The 19,184-nt window shown below is 43.3% G+C and overlaps 1 protein-coding gene across 2 annotated transcripts in view; it reads right to left on the reverse strand.

Annotated features, from left to right (window-relative positions):
* IQCH (IQ motif containing H) overlaps window positions 1-19,184 on the reverse strand; it is a 438,281-nt gene that overhangs the window by 52,821 nt on the left and 366,276 nt on the right. The window contains exons 1-9 of one of the 2 annotated variants that reach the window (XM_075207582.1): window positions 18,992-19,177; window positions 18,512-18,628; window positions 10,729-10,823; window positions 10,010-10,121; window positions 6,131-6,247; window positions 4,268-4,388; window positions 3,199-3,336; window positions 2,640-2,842; window positions 1,577-2,119 (exon numbers count right to left, since the gene is read on the reverse strand). In XM_075207582.1, coding sequence (XP_075063683.1) covers window positions 1,577-2,119; window positions 2,640-2,842; window positions 3,199-3,336; window positions 4,268-4,388; window positions 6,131-6,247; window positions 10,010-10,121; window positions 10,729-10,823; window positions 18,512-18,628; window positions 18,992-19,042 — 1,497 coding nt within the window. In that variant the 5' untranslated portion in view covers window positions 19,043-19,177. Of the gene's footprint in view, window positions 1-1,576; window positions 2,120-2,639; window positions 2,843-3,198; window positions 3,337-4,267; window positions 4,389-6,130; window positions 6,248-10,009; window positions 10,122-10,728; window positions 10,824-18,511; window positions 18,629-18,991; window positions 19,178-19,184 lie in introns of those variants that run through there. The other variant, XM_075207583.1, reaches the window with a different exon arrangement.

Here is a 19,184-nt window from a genome sequence, read left to right on the forward strand (position 1 = left end):
CACAGACAATGACAGAACAAATGGCTGCTGGCCCCTAATGTGTGAGAGTCATTTCTATTGATGCCGGTGGATGAAGAGCTTCCCTGGCTCCTCAGAGCATCCTGTTGGCTCCTAGCTTGGACTGGATGTTACATTATTTTGTGCATTTGGAGTACTTGGTAAAAGAAGAGGATATCTGAGAACAAAAACAGTTTACATACCCTAATCTCAAATTCTCAAAACAGACAAAAGCAAACAACCACAGGAAAAACATTCTGCAGGAAGTACAACAGTGATGGCCAAGCTGGTACACTGTGGGGGCCGCATGGTGTGGCCCTCTTGCCTTCACAAGGGCAACACATTACCGTTAATCTCAGTAAAACAATACATTTAACGATACCTATCTGTAATATCAGCAGGCATTCTAAACAAGTGTTACAAGCCATAACTGACAAATCTGACAATGAAGCAGGAAGACAATGAAGCTGGGAGGCGCAGGTGAATGCTTGAAGGGCCACTTGTTGGCCATCACTGATGTACAATGGTATAGATGAAAGGCGGTCACTTGATTAGAATCTGCAACAAAGTCAAATACAGTGATTGAACCGTACACTAAACGGAACTTACAGGATGTCATTTAGGAAGCGTACAAGATGTGAGCAGACCAGATGCTTGCTAAGCGCACAACTAGATGCACTCTCTGCTTTTAGGAAACACTTATGCAAACTATATGTGAACCTAAGCTTGCGGGTAGGCGGAGAACTGAATAGATGCAGTGAGCAAAAGTGTAAAAGTCACTTTAAAATGACCCCTTACATTAAATAAAACATGTCAGTTTTCCTCCTAAAATAATACTTACATTTGTGGCTTAAAATATTCACGAGAGTGAGGTGACACTTATTACATGTGGTACTTTTATATTGGGCAAAGTGCACCCAGAAATACGCTTGTCTGTTGAAGGTGCAACATGCATCCTAGGAGATCCAATCTCTTTCCGCTCTGAGCCGGCGCACAACTCAAGTGGTTTTACTGTGCGCCTTCCGAACAGCAATGAACACCCCTAAAAATGCCCCTTTCCACCACTTAGTCTCATGTCACTGATCTCACTCAGCAAAATGACATCTCATTTTTGTAATGCTCTGTAAAACTAAGTGCCTTGATGAGCCTACTTTGTAGCCCAACTTCACCCATCAGCCGATCCTTCTACTCCTTCCAAAATGGTATCATCCAGCTTCACAACCACACGAGCTTTGTTGGAAATTTAGGCACATCTGTGCAAATCGAGAGGCACGGCACCACCAAAAAGGATTTGGAGCTTTTATGCATGTTGTAAATGAGGCCTGCATACTTCAGTTTGGTGCATCCTTTTACGCATTTTCAATGCTTTTTAAAAAACATTAAATGCCTAACTAATGTGGCAGCAGATAAAAGAACCAAATATGCTACATTTTAAATAACAAAGTGCAATACAAGGATACTTCAGTGCAAATATATGAATTGGTCGCAAATGTTTTAAACTCTATGCACTTACCATGCACTTTTAAATGCACAATTACATTATCAAGCAGCCATCAGTTTGCCCTCGGCATTTACTCACCTTTGCCCTGGACCGAAAGTTCTGTAAATGACGGTCTCTGGACTCGTGTAATATTTTTCGCACACGTGATCTCTGCACGTACAGGAGCCAGGCAATTGCGATGACACCAGCGGCCCATTTTTGCTGACGATAGACCAGGTATGCCCCCCTATCTCTGTAGCCTCGCCATGTAGCCTGGATCTTCAGTGCAGCCGCCTCCTTCCCACCTCTTCCCTTATAGCGCTGTCCAGGTTGGCTCAAGAATTTCTGTACCAAAGACCTGTTTTCTAACACAGACAGAAGTTGGGATACTGATGGAGTCCTACCCAGCTCTTGGTCCAGTGTAGCTGCTCTCAGCCTCTCTCCTGCTACCACAGCAGTGGGCACGGCATAGTCCTGAAGCAACTTCTGCAAGCTCCCCAGAAAGGTCATAAAACTACCCCAGCAGAGGCAGTAATACTGCTTAAAGGACAAGAAATCTGCAGCCTGTGGGTCGATTAAACCACTGTGGATGATGAAAGAGTGACCTGTAGGAGTATTAACAGTATCCAGTGCCCAAGGGTCCTGTGGAAAGATAGCAGTATCACAACTAAAAGTAGAGCAACAGACAAAAAATGAAATATTATAACTGCATAAAACACAAGTTAACACATGTGTATTACAATTATTTCAAGGTAAGGAATGAGTCCTCCAATATAGGGCTATGTATGTAACGTATGGGGGAACATTTGACTGTAAGAGTGGGTTTATGTGACGCAATTAACAAGCTGTGCCAAGTGGTGGAGTATATTTGAATGCACATACAACGTGACATATTGTCATGCTCACCGCAGGGGTGAACTGAAAACACTCAGTGGAGCAGCGTCACCATGGCAGCTGTGCAGTGAACTGTAGGCTGTGTTTTTCCACTCAAGGGCCAACCTTGGCACTTCTGTTTTAGTACATGTGCAAACACCTTAGTTCTCTGGAAGGTTATGTACTCCAGCCTGCAGATTGTCCTCCACAGTCGCAACACACGCACATCTGCTACAAACAAGGACAAACGAAGTGACCCAAGAAGAAGATGCGATGAAGTTACGTGTACCTGTGATGCTGGAGATACACATCTGTGCTGCTCCTTCCCTGTTACATTTGCAGATGTCCTTGTAGTATGACGTGTGGAAGGAAAAGGTGTCTCCATTCCACCTTCTGGTAGCTGGGTGTCAGACTGCTCAGTGTAACTTCCTGCAATCTCCTGGGCACGGCCTTCTGCCGCAGAACGGTCTGTCGTACTGACGTGATCTCTGCCTGTGTGATGGTTATATGGTGCAGTGTATCAAATACTACATAACAACACCTTTTTCTCAGTAACCGAGTGCATGACTAACTGAGGAATATACACCAATGTGATTATTGGTGGAAAGCTCCAATTTGTGTACTAATAGATGTCAATGCACAGGAAAGGATGTGACTCAAGGGGCTGTACACATGGAGCCAATTCAACATTTGTAAGTGAACTAGGGCTGTTCCATTTGTATTTTAATCTGTGACCAGAAGTCTGCTTAGAGCCATTTCTGGGCTGAAACAGAGCCTAATTATCCAATAGGCTGATTATAACTCTGTAGCTGTTCTATTCTGGACACCATAATGTTCTCTCTACTTACCCCTGCCTTGTGTAAGAGCGGCTGTTCTCCGAGAGTGGACGCTATGCAGGGGTAGAGCTTGGGGTAGAATGGCCGGAGGAACCAGAGTGAGACGAGCCGCTGGAGGTATAAGGCCTCTCTGCAGGAGACTCAGGATTCCTAAGGACAACGAGTATTATTACACTGGTACACGCAAATGTGCATCTGGAAATGTTACAAACTACTTACACATCATATACAAGGAACCTTAGCGTATTACACTTATGGCATGTGTATATATAGTGTTATGCTCAGCAAGCTTTTGAGTCATATAATGCACACATCTGATTCCTCTTAATAAAATCTGCCAAATAATATAAAACTTATAAATAGCCGCTAACTTAAAAAAACATGGTACAATTATATTGCAAGTTTTTGGAATACTTGTGGTGTTTTTATCACCCGGAAAAATCCAACACTACCAACTAACACAGAAAAACAGTCTGTTAATAATGGAGGAACTGAGGTTTTCTAATGGGAGGTCACAAAAAAATAATAAAAAAAATAATAACACACACAGCCATCCTCGTACTCACAGGAGATACCATGATATATATCTGTGTAGTACAGGTCAGAGCACCCGTGGTGATATAGTCTCAGACATAGGGACAGCATTGGTGCATATACATAATACTAAGCAACTACTTCCCTAATTCTCTGGACACAGAGAAAGACCATGTTGTACCCAGATTATTCATTAAAACAGTGACTACCATTCTAGTTCCACCTCACACATATTCTACATTTATTGGTTGGGGGTAATGTTGTTGAAGCTGTCAAACCCCAAAACTTCATATTTGAAAAAAGATACACCTAGAACAAATATAAATTAATGATAACACTTGAAGGCAGTACATTACGTTCTAATTTTAAAACGGTTATGGACGTATTTATATATATATATATATATATATATATATACACACACACACACACACACACACACACACACACACACACTGCATATAGTACTGTCATAGACGGAAGCTGGTAAACAGGTGTTTGTCACAGTACCCCTCTGTGGTACGGTGTCTGCATGTACACCTCTAACCTTTCTGAATGTCTTTTTCATGCACCGGTGGTGGTGGCAGAGAGGCATCCATACGGTGCGAGGCTGGTAATACCGCCAGATGACTGACAGTGGGGCCCCTGGTGATCTTCTCAATAGGTACCTAGAAGAAGAAGCATTTAACCCAGTGAATGTTTTGCTGGTGTAAATACAAATTTTCTGCATCATTGTTTTATACTACTTCACACCCAAGGGAGCATCCAGTCTGTCACTGAGAGGCAGACATGCCCCCTGGAAGATATCCAGACACTGAACATAGACTTCATTAAAGTTTTGGTCTCCTTATCAGAAATATCCAAAAAGTGTCACTTCTGTTTACAGCACCCAAGGAATTTTTGGTCTCTGGACCCGATCAGAGATGTATTCGGCAGGTGTGCTAGCGGGAATGCATGCAGAACTTTTGCAAACGCCACATCTGTTTCACAAAGCGGGTGACATCAATGGAGCAGAAAGGAGTGAGAGGAGGATGGTAGGATGGGGGGCAGAATGATAAGAGCTGGCTCAGTCTGCCTGGTGCTTTGCACGTGGGCAGAAGGCCAGGCAGAAAAGCGCAGGCCCATCTTATTGGAATTCAGTGGTGGCCCTCGCTTCCTGTCCAGAGACAGATGTAACGCAGCCGTCCATGGCATTGCAAGCAGGCATTGAGCTGTTTCCAGGGATTTGTGTGTGTTGGAGGAGCAGTGTCGTAGGCTCACCGTGCGCCCCTGCATAGCGAAATGACAGCCAATCTCCCATTCCACATGACAAGCACTGGATAAAAACTTACAACAAATGGTGACCTTTCCAAAGATTAATTTGTTTACCAGCAGAATCCTCCCCTCCTTGTCATCCCAGATGGAGCATATCAGAGCGTCCCCAGATTCTAGGTGTAAGGAACGCTGACTCCAATCAGCTCCAACTCTCCGGCAATTAGTTCCGGCCTTGTTTTTTTCCTCTCTTGTATAACATCCCCCCTACACAGACAATTACCTCCCCATCCGATCGGGGAGATTGTCACGCTTTCCATTACTGATTTAGTAAGTACATTCCAATGAAAACCTCAATTTGATTACAATGCAAGCAAATTGCCATGACAACCTCAAACAAGAGCATGAAATGCGGATTATTATTGTTCATTTTCCTGCTGTACACAGCACTGACATTAGTGCAGGACAGGTCACTATAATTTACTAACGCCAGAGATTCATAGTATCAGACTGCAAAGCGAAGTGCACATTTCTAATAATACATATTTCATGAATTCAGGAGAGATTTCAGGAACCATTATCGTAGATCTATATTCCTATTTACACTATTTAAGCTCACACCGTAGTAAAATACCATTGAGTGACGTAGTATTCCTTCTAAGAGGCATATTCAATTCTCTGCGGTTTCCGCTGTGGAAAAACTATTACCGGTATTACGGTAATAGTAAGCTGGATTTCAGCTCGTGGCTCCCTGAAATCCAGCGGGAAAAGTACTGTAATACCGGTATTTACGCGCACTATTACCATAATGGTAATAGTGCACGTAAATAGTGCGGTAATAGTGCGGTAATAGTGCGCGCGGCGCGTTAATTTTGGCTATAACGCCAACAATTGAATATGCCCCTCAATGCTTCTTTCACGGTTCTTTCTTCCACTAATTCAATGACTCAAAACTTTATTATAATAAACACTCACAATGTCTACTCTGCATCTGTTTGTCTGAATATAACAGCAAGTGCCCACTGTGAGCAGTCAGGACAATTTGTCTGCTCGCATGGCATTGATGAGCAAGCAGGACTGTGCGCTAGTGATACACGGGGTATTATTACATAAACTATAATTGTAGGGAAACTGTAGAGCAGACCACAGGTAGACTTACAGTTCTCTGTTTGCTGCTGATCAGTGGCAGGCTGATCCCGTAGCTGTGGTTGAGGAGGTCACGGTGGGCCAGGCTCTCAGGATTACACATGACGCGCGTGCTCAGGCTTAGCTTGTGCTGTAACAGAGACAGACCCACATGATTCCTGCAGCCCCCCTGCTAAAAATCAAACATTACAGTCATGCACAGCAATGGCTCACACACATATATACAACACACAGCATGGCCACCATACAGCCACCTGTTACCATCCTGCTGGATGACAGACCCTCCAGCTAGACATGCTTTTGTGCCAGATCCGAACACTAAGATGTGTTCTTTTACTGAGGAGCTGACAGGGAGAATTATGCCTATATCCATGATCACTGACACTTCCCCAGACTTTTCTAAACTAAACTTCACTTCTGAGCAGCTGCGGCTCACAACTGCGTGTCATGGGTGAAGAAATATACTCATGTAAATAGCCCTCATACAGTTTGATGCCATGGTGAATACTGCAGATGTCAGTTATGAAGTAGAAAAATGACTGAGGCACAGAATCCTTCTTTGTGGAGCTGTGCTCTATGATGTGCGCTGATGTGCTTAGATATTCGCCAATGTGCACTAGTTTGGGGAGCAAGACGGTGGCGTTTGCAGAGGAGGAAGAAGGATGTGGGGAGTTTGGCAGAGCGAAAGCGTTCCTTATTATTACAGTGTCGGAGTACTGGTTCACCTAGCAAATGTGATAGCAAGTTGGACTTTGAGGTATTGGCTCCTAATCAACTGCAATATTAAGGATCCCAGATATTTATAACTAAAGGATCGCAGTAGATGTTGGAGAAATCTGGTGCGGTCTCACTGTTATCGTATACAAAAGCAGTCCCCATAGGTTTCTATGAGGACAGCTATTTAGCGTTATTTACCAAGTTCCAAAAATAAAAGATTTTCAGAACTTGTGCCCGATGGCTGACGCCATCTGAAGAGCCAATGGGGAGAATATTGCGGTAGAGGGATCTTCGGATCCCTCACTGCATCTTCCTGCCCTCCTCTCTATTGCAAAGGTGCCCACTTTGCAATAGTGACCTTAGAGGAGATAGGTAAACTGTGTGTTCGCCTGGACAGTCATTTATCGTGACTGATGTTCTGGAAGAACACTTTTCATAAATGGTCATGATAATTCCTTATCATTGCGATAAGGAATAAAAATGATCGATGGGCCCCCTCCCGGACAGCTGCTTCCAAAAGTAGGCAAGTATGAATTAGCCTCATGGAGAAAGGCCAATAGGAAGTCTTCGTGTAATCACAATAGAGTACTGTTTACTCATAGTTCTGTGTTAGCTTTTGAGGAAATGTCAAGACTCTTATTTCATGTCAGAGCTCAATGTCTAAAAAGATAAACAGAAGAGTAATACTACATGGTGAGTAGAGAATAATGATAGCAATTTTGCCCAACAAATAGGTAAACATATAATAAATGTTTGGCCGGTGGTATAAATCTACATTATTTCTGGTGGAAAAATGCAGCGAAACACAAACTTTCAAAACGTGTTTAAATAAAAAAAAGAAACTAGAAAAGAACAGTCAGTTGCTAAACGACTGTCAAGCACAGTACAGCTGCTGCAAGTGGCTCAGGCCTATGAATCACGTCATATCACTATCAGGATTCAGGTTTTATTGTGTCTACTGAGGTTTACCTTGTTTGAAGGATAGAAGGTGGCAAATTATAGGTAGCAATTTCCCAGCTGGAACCCACAACTAGTTAATAATAACACTTCTCCTGCCAGCGTGCCGTGCATGTGGAACAGCTGGTAAAGCAGCACTTTCATTTGGATAAGGAATGAGGTGTGCGTGCTCTGTCATAGGATATGTATTTTTAAGCAGGTGGTGGAGGTTTTTAGCTGGAGGGCCGGTATTGTGCCCGAGGTAGGTACAGGTGGTGGGAACAGGTCAACTAAATAATGTCCTTATAATGGTCACAGAAATGACTGCATTCCCTTATTTATAGTGTTTAGGAAGATCTGGCTGTATAAATAAGTGATAGTAATGATTAGAACATTTATGACCGCATAAATCCCGCATCAGCTGTATGAACATTGTCATTGCAGGAAGCTTCATAATATAACAGATATGCAGTAATAATTAATAATACACTGACGGGTATATTTACTAAAGACTGCAGCTGCACCTTATATGATTAGGACGCTTGCTCCTGTTTCCTGCTATAGCTTATCTGGCCCTAGGATTGTTAGAATCCTCACCATTACAGGATTACAGCCATTCACAATCGGGAGAGGACAGTATGTAAGAGAACAAACAATAAAATAAAAGCTGAAGCAGCTGCTGGCCACCAACATCCAGCCCTGAATGACTGTGACTTCCTTTAGTCACTAGCCATTGTCAAGCAGCCACCATGGGAATTTTCTTGTGATTGGTTGAGCAGCTATTGGCGCTGTATTTCATCATCATCATCTATTTATTTATATAGCGCCACTGATTCCGCAGCGCTGTACATAGAACTCATTCACATCAGTCCCTGCCCCATTGGAGCTTACAGTCTAAATTCCCTAACACACACACAGACAGAGAGAGAGACACTAGGGTCAATTTTGATAGCAGCCAATTAACCTACTAGTATATTTTTGGAGTGTGGGAGGAAACCGGAGCACCCGGAGAAAACCCACCAAACACAGGGAGAACATACAAACTCCACACAGATAAGGCCATGGTCGGGAATCAAACTCATGACTCCAGTGCTGTGAGGCAGAAGTGCTAACCACTAAGCCACTGTGCTGTCCACAATTTCCCATTGGATTACAAATATATTTTCCATTGACAGAACAATGAAAGATTAATTTATAGTGATATGTTTTATTAGATTAAACTGTATTTGAAAGCTTAGTCTGTATTTTCTTTTTCTTACTATTTTGGTGTAATGTATATACTGTTGCCCCTAACAGACCAAAAGGCCAGAAAGAGCATCAGGTCTTTTTATCACAGAGCTAGTAATCTCTGGGAGGGGGGCATACTGTTTTGTTTGCCGTCATTGGCCAGCTGATGACGTCGCCAATAACCTGTGATGGGAATACCCCTTCACCCCTGCGGTCATCGGTGCTGTGCCCCTTCACAGCACCGATGACCGCATCGCGGTTATCGGTGATGTCATCAGCTGGCGCCGCCTTCTTCAGGGATCGGCATCACTTCCAGTCGCATTACACAGAAGTCGTCCTGCACACTGGTCGGGGAAGGAGCCCTTCGGTCTCTCCACGTCGGGGTAAGTAGTGTTGGAATGATGAGTATCATTATTCCGCACCCAACCCCACACTACGGGTTTGGTTGTTATAGTATAACCAGCTCAGCCTGCACTTTAGCATGAGGACCCCACTCACATTGTCCACCTGTTTTACTAGGAACCTGTCCAGACTGTACAGTGTTGGTGCTGGTTATAGAATTGGGTGAGGTTGGGGCAGCGGGGGGGGGGGGGGGGGCACTTTTTTGTTTTCAAAATAAAAATATTTTTTATTTACTAGAGGAGCTTCTCCCATTCAATTTAATAGCTAATTGATTTCAATGGGGCTTCTACACGCTGGATGTATGTGAGCCACAAAAGAAATTGCAGAATTATTATATACGTTTTCACAAGCGTGGCAGGTGGCCACGGAGTCTGACTGTTGGTTATAGATCAGAGGGGGAGGAGACCCACCTCATGTAAAACCCCAACAAAAAGAAATCCCAGGAAACAAGTAAGCGGGTCGGAGGGGGGAGGGGGTTGCGCAGTGGGTGCAGCAGAAGCACAAGTGAGGACATCCTGAATGCGCAGGAGAAGAAGACGACTGCTCACATCCTTGTCAAACCTTCAAAATGTCTCCAACACAGCAAACAAGCAGAACTCTGTAGACTGACCTGTTGGCCAGGTGACATATGACTGGCGGTGCTGGGAAGCTGGGGTCTGCTATCCTGCAAGTCTGAGGGAAATGGTTTCTGGCTCTTTGTTGAAGCCTCCAGTTGAGGACCCCTATATAAGAAATACAATTCAGTAGTATGTGTTTTATCAATAGGTCACATAACATATAGCTGTAATTACCTATCTCTTGTCAGATGTAACACGCTATAAGGGTAAGTTCAGGGGCAATATACTAAAACTATTTAATATTTTATGGTGGAAGTGGGGTGTATACAGTGGTATGCTATACCGACACTTCTACTGCCTTCACTGTAACACTATCACTTAATTACTTACATTCCCATTACATTTTTCATACCGCAGCTTCTAAACTTCTACTTTGACCACTGATCATAAGATTAAGGTAAGCCTATCACAGAACCTAAAGCTGGGCTAGAGATGTAATCAGGGTAAAGCTAGAGGACTGTTCACAAAGTCTGTGTTTATACATGTGAGTGTCACATATTGATAGTATTAATAAAAGTGGATACAATAGTGAAAAGCTGACACTAGTAATCACTAAGTCCAAGATATTTCATCACATGTAACCTTTAGCACTTCAGATCTTGCAGAATTGCATATCGCTGGTTGGCAAAGCATCCTTGGAGATGTAGTTCAGCAACTGAGCGCTGGTAATAAATAAGCTTGTCCGTGTTAATGGCTCAATGACATCACTCACCATTTCAGTACATGTGGTGTATACTTATCCTTATGGTCCTGGAGAATAGTCATTGGGCTGCAGGTGATATGATTCAAGTAATCCTGGGTGTGCTTCTGCCAAGCAGATAACATTTACATTATATTCAGTTGTATATTTAAAGCAGACGGTATCATGTTCTCCCCTAGATATAACAACTACCAGTAAAGGTAACCAAATCTTTCTTAATGTCTATACAGTGCCCCATACCCCAACCAAGCCTCCCCTCTACCCCTGTTTTATACATTATATCTCTGTCGAATCAGCTTGTTCCAATGAGCACCAACATACAAAATGATGCAAAATATGAAGAATTCTCTTCCTTTATTAAAGCAAATAACAACACAGAAGGGCGCTTATAAACATGGTATCTGGAGGACACAAACAATTTTGCAATTAAATGCATAACACATGTGCAAGTCTTAATATAAATACAAGGTAAAAAGCTGTTTGGTAATACACCTCACGGACATTGTGCACCATTTCTACAAGACAAGAGCTGGGACTATTTTTGCCCATGTAAGCTTTGTAAACTAGGAAAAACGTGTGCAACCAGTGCTAGAATTACAAATAAAAAGATGCTATTTGCACTATTTCGCCTGATTTATAAATGTCCCTCAGTAAATATATTGAGTGCAGATATAACAGCAGGGGGTAAATGTATCAAGCTGAGAGTTTTCCGGCGGGTTTGAAAAGAAAATCAGATTCTAGCTATCATTTATTTAGTTCATTCTACAAAACGATAGCTAGAATCTGATTGGTTGCTATAGGCAACATCTCCACTTTTCAAACCCGCCAGAAAACTCTCGGCTTGATACATTTACCCCCAGATGTTTGTTTCTCTAACACAATACGCTTTCTCCTTTTCAGAACAGACATATGAATGGAAAAGATATGTATCTGGAACAAACGACTCAGACTTAGATAGAAACAACAACACAAGTTAGAAAGTTCTCATAAGATATAAAATGCCCAACATTCTTGCTGGCTTAGAGCTAGATACACACTGGAGCGTTTTTGTCCAATAATTGGGCAAATCAGCCAACATATGACCGTTTGATCGGAAGTCGGGTTAGTGTGTATAGTGACACGATGGTCGAAAGGCGTTCCAAAGTGTCCATTGTCGGCTCATTTGGTTGGTCGTACTATTTAATATTTTCCGACCAATCACCGACTGATCATGGAGTGTGTATGTGTTCATGCTCACGATCTTCATAGAGCTTACAGAGTTGTGTTCTTTTCAGCTGATGCTAGTAATGAATGTCCGGGTGAACAAATGTAGAGAGTGCTGTAGAAGGAATAATTACTTTGTTCGTTCTTATTATTACCATTTATTTATATATAGCGCCACTGATTCTGCAGCGCTGTACAGAGAACTCACTCACATCAGTCCCTAACCCATTGGGGCTTACAGTCTAAATTCCCTAACACACACACACACACAAACACAGACAGACACACACACACACACAGACACACAGAATAGGGTCAATTTGTTAGCAGCCAATTAACCTACCAGTATGTTTTTGGAGTGTGGGAGGAAACCGGAGCACCCGGAGGAAACCCACGCAAACATGGGGAAAACATACAAACTCCTCACAGATAAGGCCATGGTAGGGAATGGAACTCATGACCCCAGTGCTGTAAGGCAGAAGTGCTAACCACTTAGCCACCATGCTGTTTCGTTTCAGAAACACAGGAGCGAATGAAATTCGTTAGGACATGTTGATAGCTATAACAAGGCAGTTTTGATCAGTGTAACAAAGTGACAATAGTTAATTAATGAATATTGTGCTGTCATTCTCTGAAGACTAGAGGACCAGATGAAGAGCACAGATCTAAAGGTAAATCGTGTCAATGTGTAGGCATGAATCGTCAGACTGATCGGACTTTCAGTTGCAGGTACAATCGTTTGAGATAACATTCTTCAGTGTGTACCTAGCCTAACAATGAGAGAAATCCCAAACTAGGTCCCATTTAATTAGTAACAACTTTTAGCCAAGATTATTCTAATCTTGGATACAAGAATGTGTTCACATTTATTTTCCGGGTCATGGATAATGAACCTAGGTAGACAGAACACCCATCTGATAATTTAACTCTTTAAAGTGCCTATTTATTATGTGATGCATAATGAAACACTGCTGTAATTTACCATGCCGGAGACCCGGCAAAATCCCCCTTCTCAGCTTACTCTTTTTAATATTTACCGGCACACTAATGCATGCACATAGCACTTTCAGGGGTAAGGGATGAGGGATCCAGCAAAGCCGAAGAGGCTTTAGCTGGATCCCATTGAAGATTAAAGGTTATCAGAGGAAAGTGAAATGCTTGGGATAGACATAAGGATATCCTTACAAAAAACTAAGGATCAAATAGGATATGAGGTTACCATAGTTTAAAATATGGGTAGACTAGATGGGCCAAGTGGTTCTTATCTGCCGTCAAATTCTATGTAATGCCATTGAAATATCGGTTTTGCATTAAGAAATGTTAAATGGGTTATGGCAGAAGAAATCTATGATTTTGCCTGTGTTGAACAACGATAAAAGATAAAAAGATAATCGATCGCTGATCTACCACCTTCGTGCCTTCTGTTGCTGAGGGACTCTGTCGCATCAAGACTACAGTTTAGTCGTTTCCGTTCAATGCTTGCTCATGGACTATCCTGCAATGGTGATGTTTACTTGCTTTAAAATTTCTGCACTTGTAGAGTTTTTTTATAGTTCTCCAGTTTAATGTTATACTGTTATTATTGTTATTTAGCATAGTTTTGTGCTGGACCAGTTACTGGTTTGTCTCACAGGTTGATGTTTTATAAACCAAATTTAAACTACTTTTGTTGATGCCCCCCACCCTTTTACTCCCACTCCCCGAATTCCATCCTAGCTCGGGCCTTCCTTGCCCGTGCCCCCCCCCCATTGTTGCTGCACCCTGTAGCAGCACTTTCCTATCTTTCCGAAGACTAGCAACCATAGGCCGGCCACTCAATGCCCGGCCTTCCTTTCTTCTCCCTGACTGGTTGCAGACGGTTTAAACTTGTACCTTGCCCCCTAACCCTTTCCAATTTTATTCACGCTCTCATGCCTTTCCTGTTAAAATGTGTACCCGCCACGACTCGTAATGGGTCGAGGACACGGGGGAGCTCCTCGGTAAAGCATTCAGACTACTTCCTACAGCATGTCCCTTAAGTTACTGACAGTCAACGTTAAGGGGCTGAACACACCCCAGAAACGTTCTACGCTTCTGGCCGCCCTCAAAAAGTCACATGCAGATATAGTTTTCCTGCAAGAGACCCACCTGACCGAACCGCATGCAACACTCCGAGGAAAGCTCTTCTCACAGACTTTCTTCGCCTCGGCTGCTTCCAAGCATCGAGGCGTAGCCATCTTGATTAGACCATCTGTCCCGCTGGTAGTGTGCCGTTCGATCACGGATCCAGAGGGTCGTTATCTTATGCTTATAGGCACATTGGGCCAGTTCCCGGTCACTTTGGTATGCTGCTATACTCCGAACACCGCTCCAAACCTCTTTTCTCCAGAGACTTTTCAGCCGTATACATAAACATGCCCAAGGCCATTTGCTTATGGGAGGCGACTTTAACATGATTCTAGATCCTTCTCTAGATAGATCACCATTGCCCACACCTTCATCTCAATCCCAGGCACACTCTGTGCGGCAGGCTGCTAGATTTGACTCATTATTAAAGGAGAATTGTCTTCTAGATGCTTGGCGGGTGGTTAATGGCACTGATAGAAGTTATACTTTTTACTCTCACCCCATAATGTATACACTCGAATAGATTACTTCCTAGTTGACGCTAAACTAGCTACCAAGCTTTGTGGAGCTGAGGTTCACCTGGACAGACCACATGCGTATCTCTTTTCAGTTAGACATAGGAAATCTTCCCAAGCGTAGTCCAAATTGGCGGCTGGATGATTCTCTTTTGCTGAATCCTGCGACATGCCTAGAGATTGCAGAGGCCCTCACTGAATTTTTTAATCTTAATGAAACCCCTGAAGTATCTTTGTCCACGATCTGGGAGGCGCATAAAGCCACAATTCGCGGTCGCCTTATTAGCATAGCTTTATCCCGACATAAGGAAGAGCGGCAGCAGATATCCACACTGGAGGCTCGCCTTCTCTCCCTACTTACCCAGCATCAAGGTTCATTGGACCAGTCACATCTGAGGGAATTGACGATAGCGAGGGGCCAGCTCAATGCGATACTATCCAAAAAAACAGCTCGTACCCTCAAATGGACTCAGCAGCTCTTCTACGAGAAGGGTGATAAGGCGGACTCCCTACTAGCCCGGAAACTCCGCCAAAGGCGCACACGTAACGCAATCTCGTCTATCAAGAACTCCCAAGGGCAGTCAACATATAACCCAAACGCTATACTGAAGGAATTTCAGTCATACTACTCCTCACTATACAACTTGAATGCCTCAAATCCAGCCCCTCCTGACTTAGATAGGAAGATAAATGCCTACCTGCGTTCGTGTAAACTCCCGCAACTATCTGAATCAGTAATTGAATTTCTCAGTTCTGATATAACAGACGAGGTATGAAGGTAGCTTCTGCCCCGAGGCCGGATGGCTTCTCTGCTAAATATTATAAGAAATTTGCAGGGATCCTCAGCCCCAAGCTGACTGCTTAGTTTAACTCTATATTCGATGGGGCTCCCTTTGACTTGGCCACAACCTGAGCGCGGATTACTGTTATCCCCAAGGAGTGTAGAGACCCTTCTCTTTGTAGTAGTTATCGTCCTATATCCCTACTTAACGTAGACTTGAAAATATATGCTAAAGTTCTCGCAAATAGAGTTAATTGCATTCTCCCGAAATTAGTACACCCTGATCAGGTTGGATTTGTCCCAGGCCGGCAGGCAGCAGACAACACCAGACGGACCATAGATCTCATTCAGCATATTAATGAGCGTAAGCTACCCTCACTCCTTCTATCCCCCGACGCTGAAAAGGCATTCGATCGCATTGGCTGGCCCTTCATGATGAAGACCCTCTCTGCTTACGGCTTCAAAGACCGCTTTCTCAAAGGGGTCTCCGCCCTGTATGTTAACCCAACCGCTTCTGTTCAGGTGAATGGGTGTTCCTCCCCGCCTTTTCAAATTCAAAATGGAACACGACAAGGTTGCCCCCTCTCCCCACTCCTGTTTGCCCTTACCATAGAACCCCTGGCCCTGAAAATACGACAAAATCCCAATATCTCTGGCATACAATTATCCTCCAGCATCTACAAGATTGCACTCTACGCAGATGATATCCTCCTTACCATTACTAATCCTCTAACATCGTTACCAAACCTTTTTCAGGAGCTCGATAACTTTTCTATAGTCTCGAACTTTAATGTCAACACGGCCAAGATGGATATCCTGGATCTCAATATCCCGCTGAAGTGAAGCAGCTTCTGGAGCTAAATTTTCCATTTCACTGGAATTCCGACAGTATCAAATATCTGGGCATAGCATTTACTAGAAAGGTAGAAGACCTCTACCAAGCAAACTACCCCCAATTGATAGCATGCCTTAAGAAAGACATGATTTCTTGGGACAAGTTGATAATATCTTGAGTGGGCCGGATTACATGAGTGAAGATGAATTTGCTCCCCAGGCTGCTTTGCCTTTTAAATACCCTCCCCATCAAAGTCCCTCCCTCTACTTTTAAAATGCTGCAAACTTCTATCATGCGCTTCATTTGGTCAAATACGAAATCCAGGATCTCTGCTCGTATTCTACAACGCTCTCCCATGGCAGGTGGCCTCGGCATATCCAATCTTCGCAATTACTACTATGCGGCAAGTTTAGCTCAATGTGTCCAATGGCACTCCCCGCCTGGGACCAGGGTCTGGGTTGATATAGAATCAGACCTATTAGGAGACTCACCAATTTGCTCTATCCTCTGGCTCTCAGCCGCACAGCGACCAGCCCTTTCTCGAACTCACCCGGTAATAGCCCTCTCCCTTTCAATTTGGTCTCGGTGTAGTAGAATGGCATCTCTATCTCCCGCCCCCCAGATACTTATACCTCTTTGGTTGAACCCAGCCTTTATACCAGGCCACTCACGTTCTATGTACACAAAATGGGCAGGGGAAGGTAAATTACTGTTGCTAAACCACATAACAAGGACTCTAACGTTCCCTCAGTTCTCAGAATTAATTGAGCGGTGTGGGTTCACGATGGGACAGTTCCACCAATACTTACAAATCAGACATTATCATCAGCAGGTCAAGGCTCAGTTGTCTGGCAGACCCCCCACTGTGTTTGAGAATTTATGCCTATCGGGACCATCCTCAAAAGGTCTAATCTCAACGCTATACAATGCCTTACTCCCCACTTCCACGGAGACCAAGGACCGTTTTCAGACACAGTGGGAGGCAGATTTGGGAACATCCCTAGATCCAGAAGAATGGTCGGACATCTATGAGTGGACAGCTCGTTGTTCTATAAATGTTCGTACCAAAGAAAACGCCATTAAATTGTTACATAGATGGTATTATGTTCCCTCTAGGCTTCACATCATATACCCTCAAACAAGTCCAACATGTTGGAGAGACTGTGGCCATACAGGCACCTTCATACACACATGGTGGGACTGTCCCAAACTGCGCCCGTTCTGGACAGAAGTTCTTGCATTAGCAACAGCTGTCCTCGATACTCCTGTGCCCTCCGATCCTAAGCACGTATTATTGCCTCTACCTCTCCCAGACCTTCCAACACACACCCATAAGGTTCTTCGGCATATAATCAGCGCAGCTACCTGTCAAATAGCTGCCCACTGGAAGAACCCCGTTTCTCCAACGCTCCAAATGGTCTGTGGTCGGATCTGGCACACTTATCAGATGGAACACATCACCAGCGTGCTCTGGGGCTCCTCCGTGTCTTTCAACAAAGTCTGGTCTCCTTGGGCTTCGTATTGCAACCAACCTCTGCTCCAATTTTAGTCAAACCCTATCCATTGCCAGAAATATTAGACTGAACTATTACCTTCTGCTAAAAATATAAAGGCGTGAATTCCTCCTTCCTTCCCCTAACCTTCCCAATCTGTTCTCTCTCCTCCCCCCTTTTTGCCCTGTCCCTCCCCCCTACCTCCCTTTTCTTTCTCTTTTCCCCCTTATTTGTATAATTTAAAATAAAATAACATCTTCATAGTACCATGTTTATATGAAGCTGAACTTGTTTTGTAAAAGCCATGTGAAAGAGTGCTATACACACTGTTAACTTTGTATGTGCATTTGTCATCTTTCCATTGTACCTTTCAAGAGTTTTATACTATGTAATGCTGTTCAAGATAAGATGTTACTAATAAACTGTATTTAAAAAAAAAAAAAAAAAAAAGATAAAAAATTAAAAGATAAAAGATGCAATGGCTATTTTACGTTGAAAACGGCTGTTTTCTCAATTTTTATGGCCTTAGTAAATAGACCTGTTAGTCTTACAGGCTGTAAATGAAAAATATTCCGCTAATGCAGTTACTACACAATTTGTAGTGCTATAATTTTTGTAACAACATTTTATCACTCTAAGGCCTAGACAAACTGTGGCTCTCAAGCTGCCATGGAACTACTTAACATAACTGCTGAGACGTGTAGTTCAACAAACATTGAGGACCACAGGCTGACTACTTCTGCCCTTAAACCTCTCGGACACTTTAAAGGGACAGACATGGGTGACATAGGCATTCTGGTTGTGAAACCACTCCTAAACTTCCTAAATTAGATTTTTTGCAAGACACCAGAGCAATCCTCACCCTCAATCCAATTTCTGTCCTTTGAATAGCTGTCTCCAGTGCCTGGATATCCACAGAGGCCACATTCTCTGTTGTAGCCACCAGTTTCTTCTTTAAGTGTTCCAGATCATTCTGCACCTATAAATGCGCAAAATACAGCATTTTAGTTATGGATCATTTGAAATTCGATTTTGCTCTCTTTGATACTGAAATAAAAGTTAAAAAAGATCAGCTGCAAATTTAAATTATTTTTTTTGTAACTTCATATAAAAATGAAACCAAAAGAATGGAGTCTACACAATGTCAATTTCTATATTGATTGTTCACAAATTTGTTTCCTACATAATTGTATGAAAGTATTTGACATAAGATACTAACAGATATGTAAATATATTACAATAGACTCATACATAAGTAAATGAAGAGGTTTGTGTAAGTGGCAGAGTATTGGGCATGTAATTTGAGAACTGGTGCACTCTGATGGCATGCAGCCGTGCATACCTGTACCAGGAGGCGGCCCACAGGGTCGGTGCCCCCGGTGACTCCTGCCATGCCACGGACCGTGAGAGAGTAGCTACAATCACTGCTGCCGCCGCCATGGCAACGGGACGCGATCCGGACTGTACCACTGCGATCAGAGGGAAGTGGACTCGTCCATCCAGCTCCACACGGGGGGAGCCGGGCGGAAGTACAG

This window comes from Mixophyes fleayi, chromosome 4 (assembly GCF_038048845.1).
Source record: "Mixophyes fleayi isolate aMixFle1 chromosome 4, aMixFle1.hap1, whole genome shotgun sequence".
Lineage (NCBI taxonomy): Eukaryota > Metazoa > Chordata > Amphibia > Anura > Limnodynastidae > Mixophyes > Mixophyes fleayi.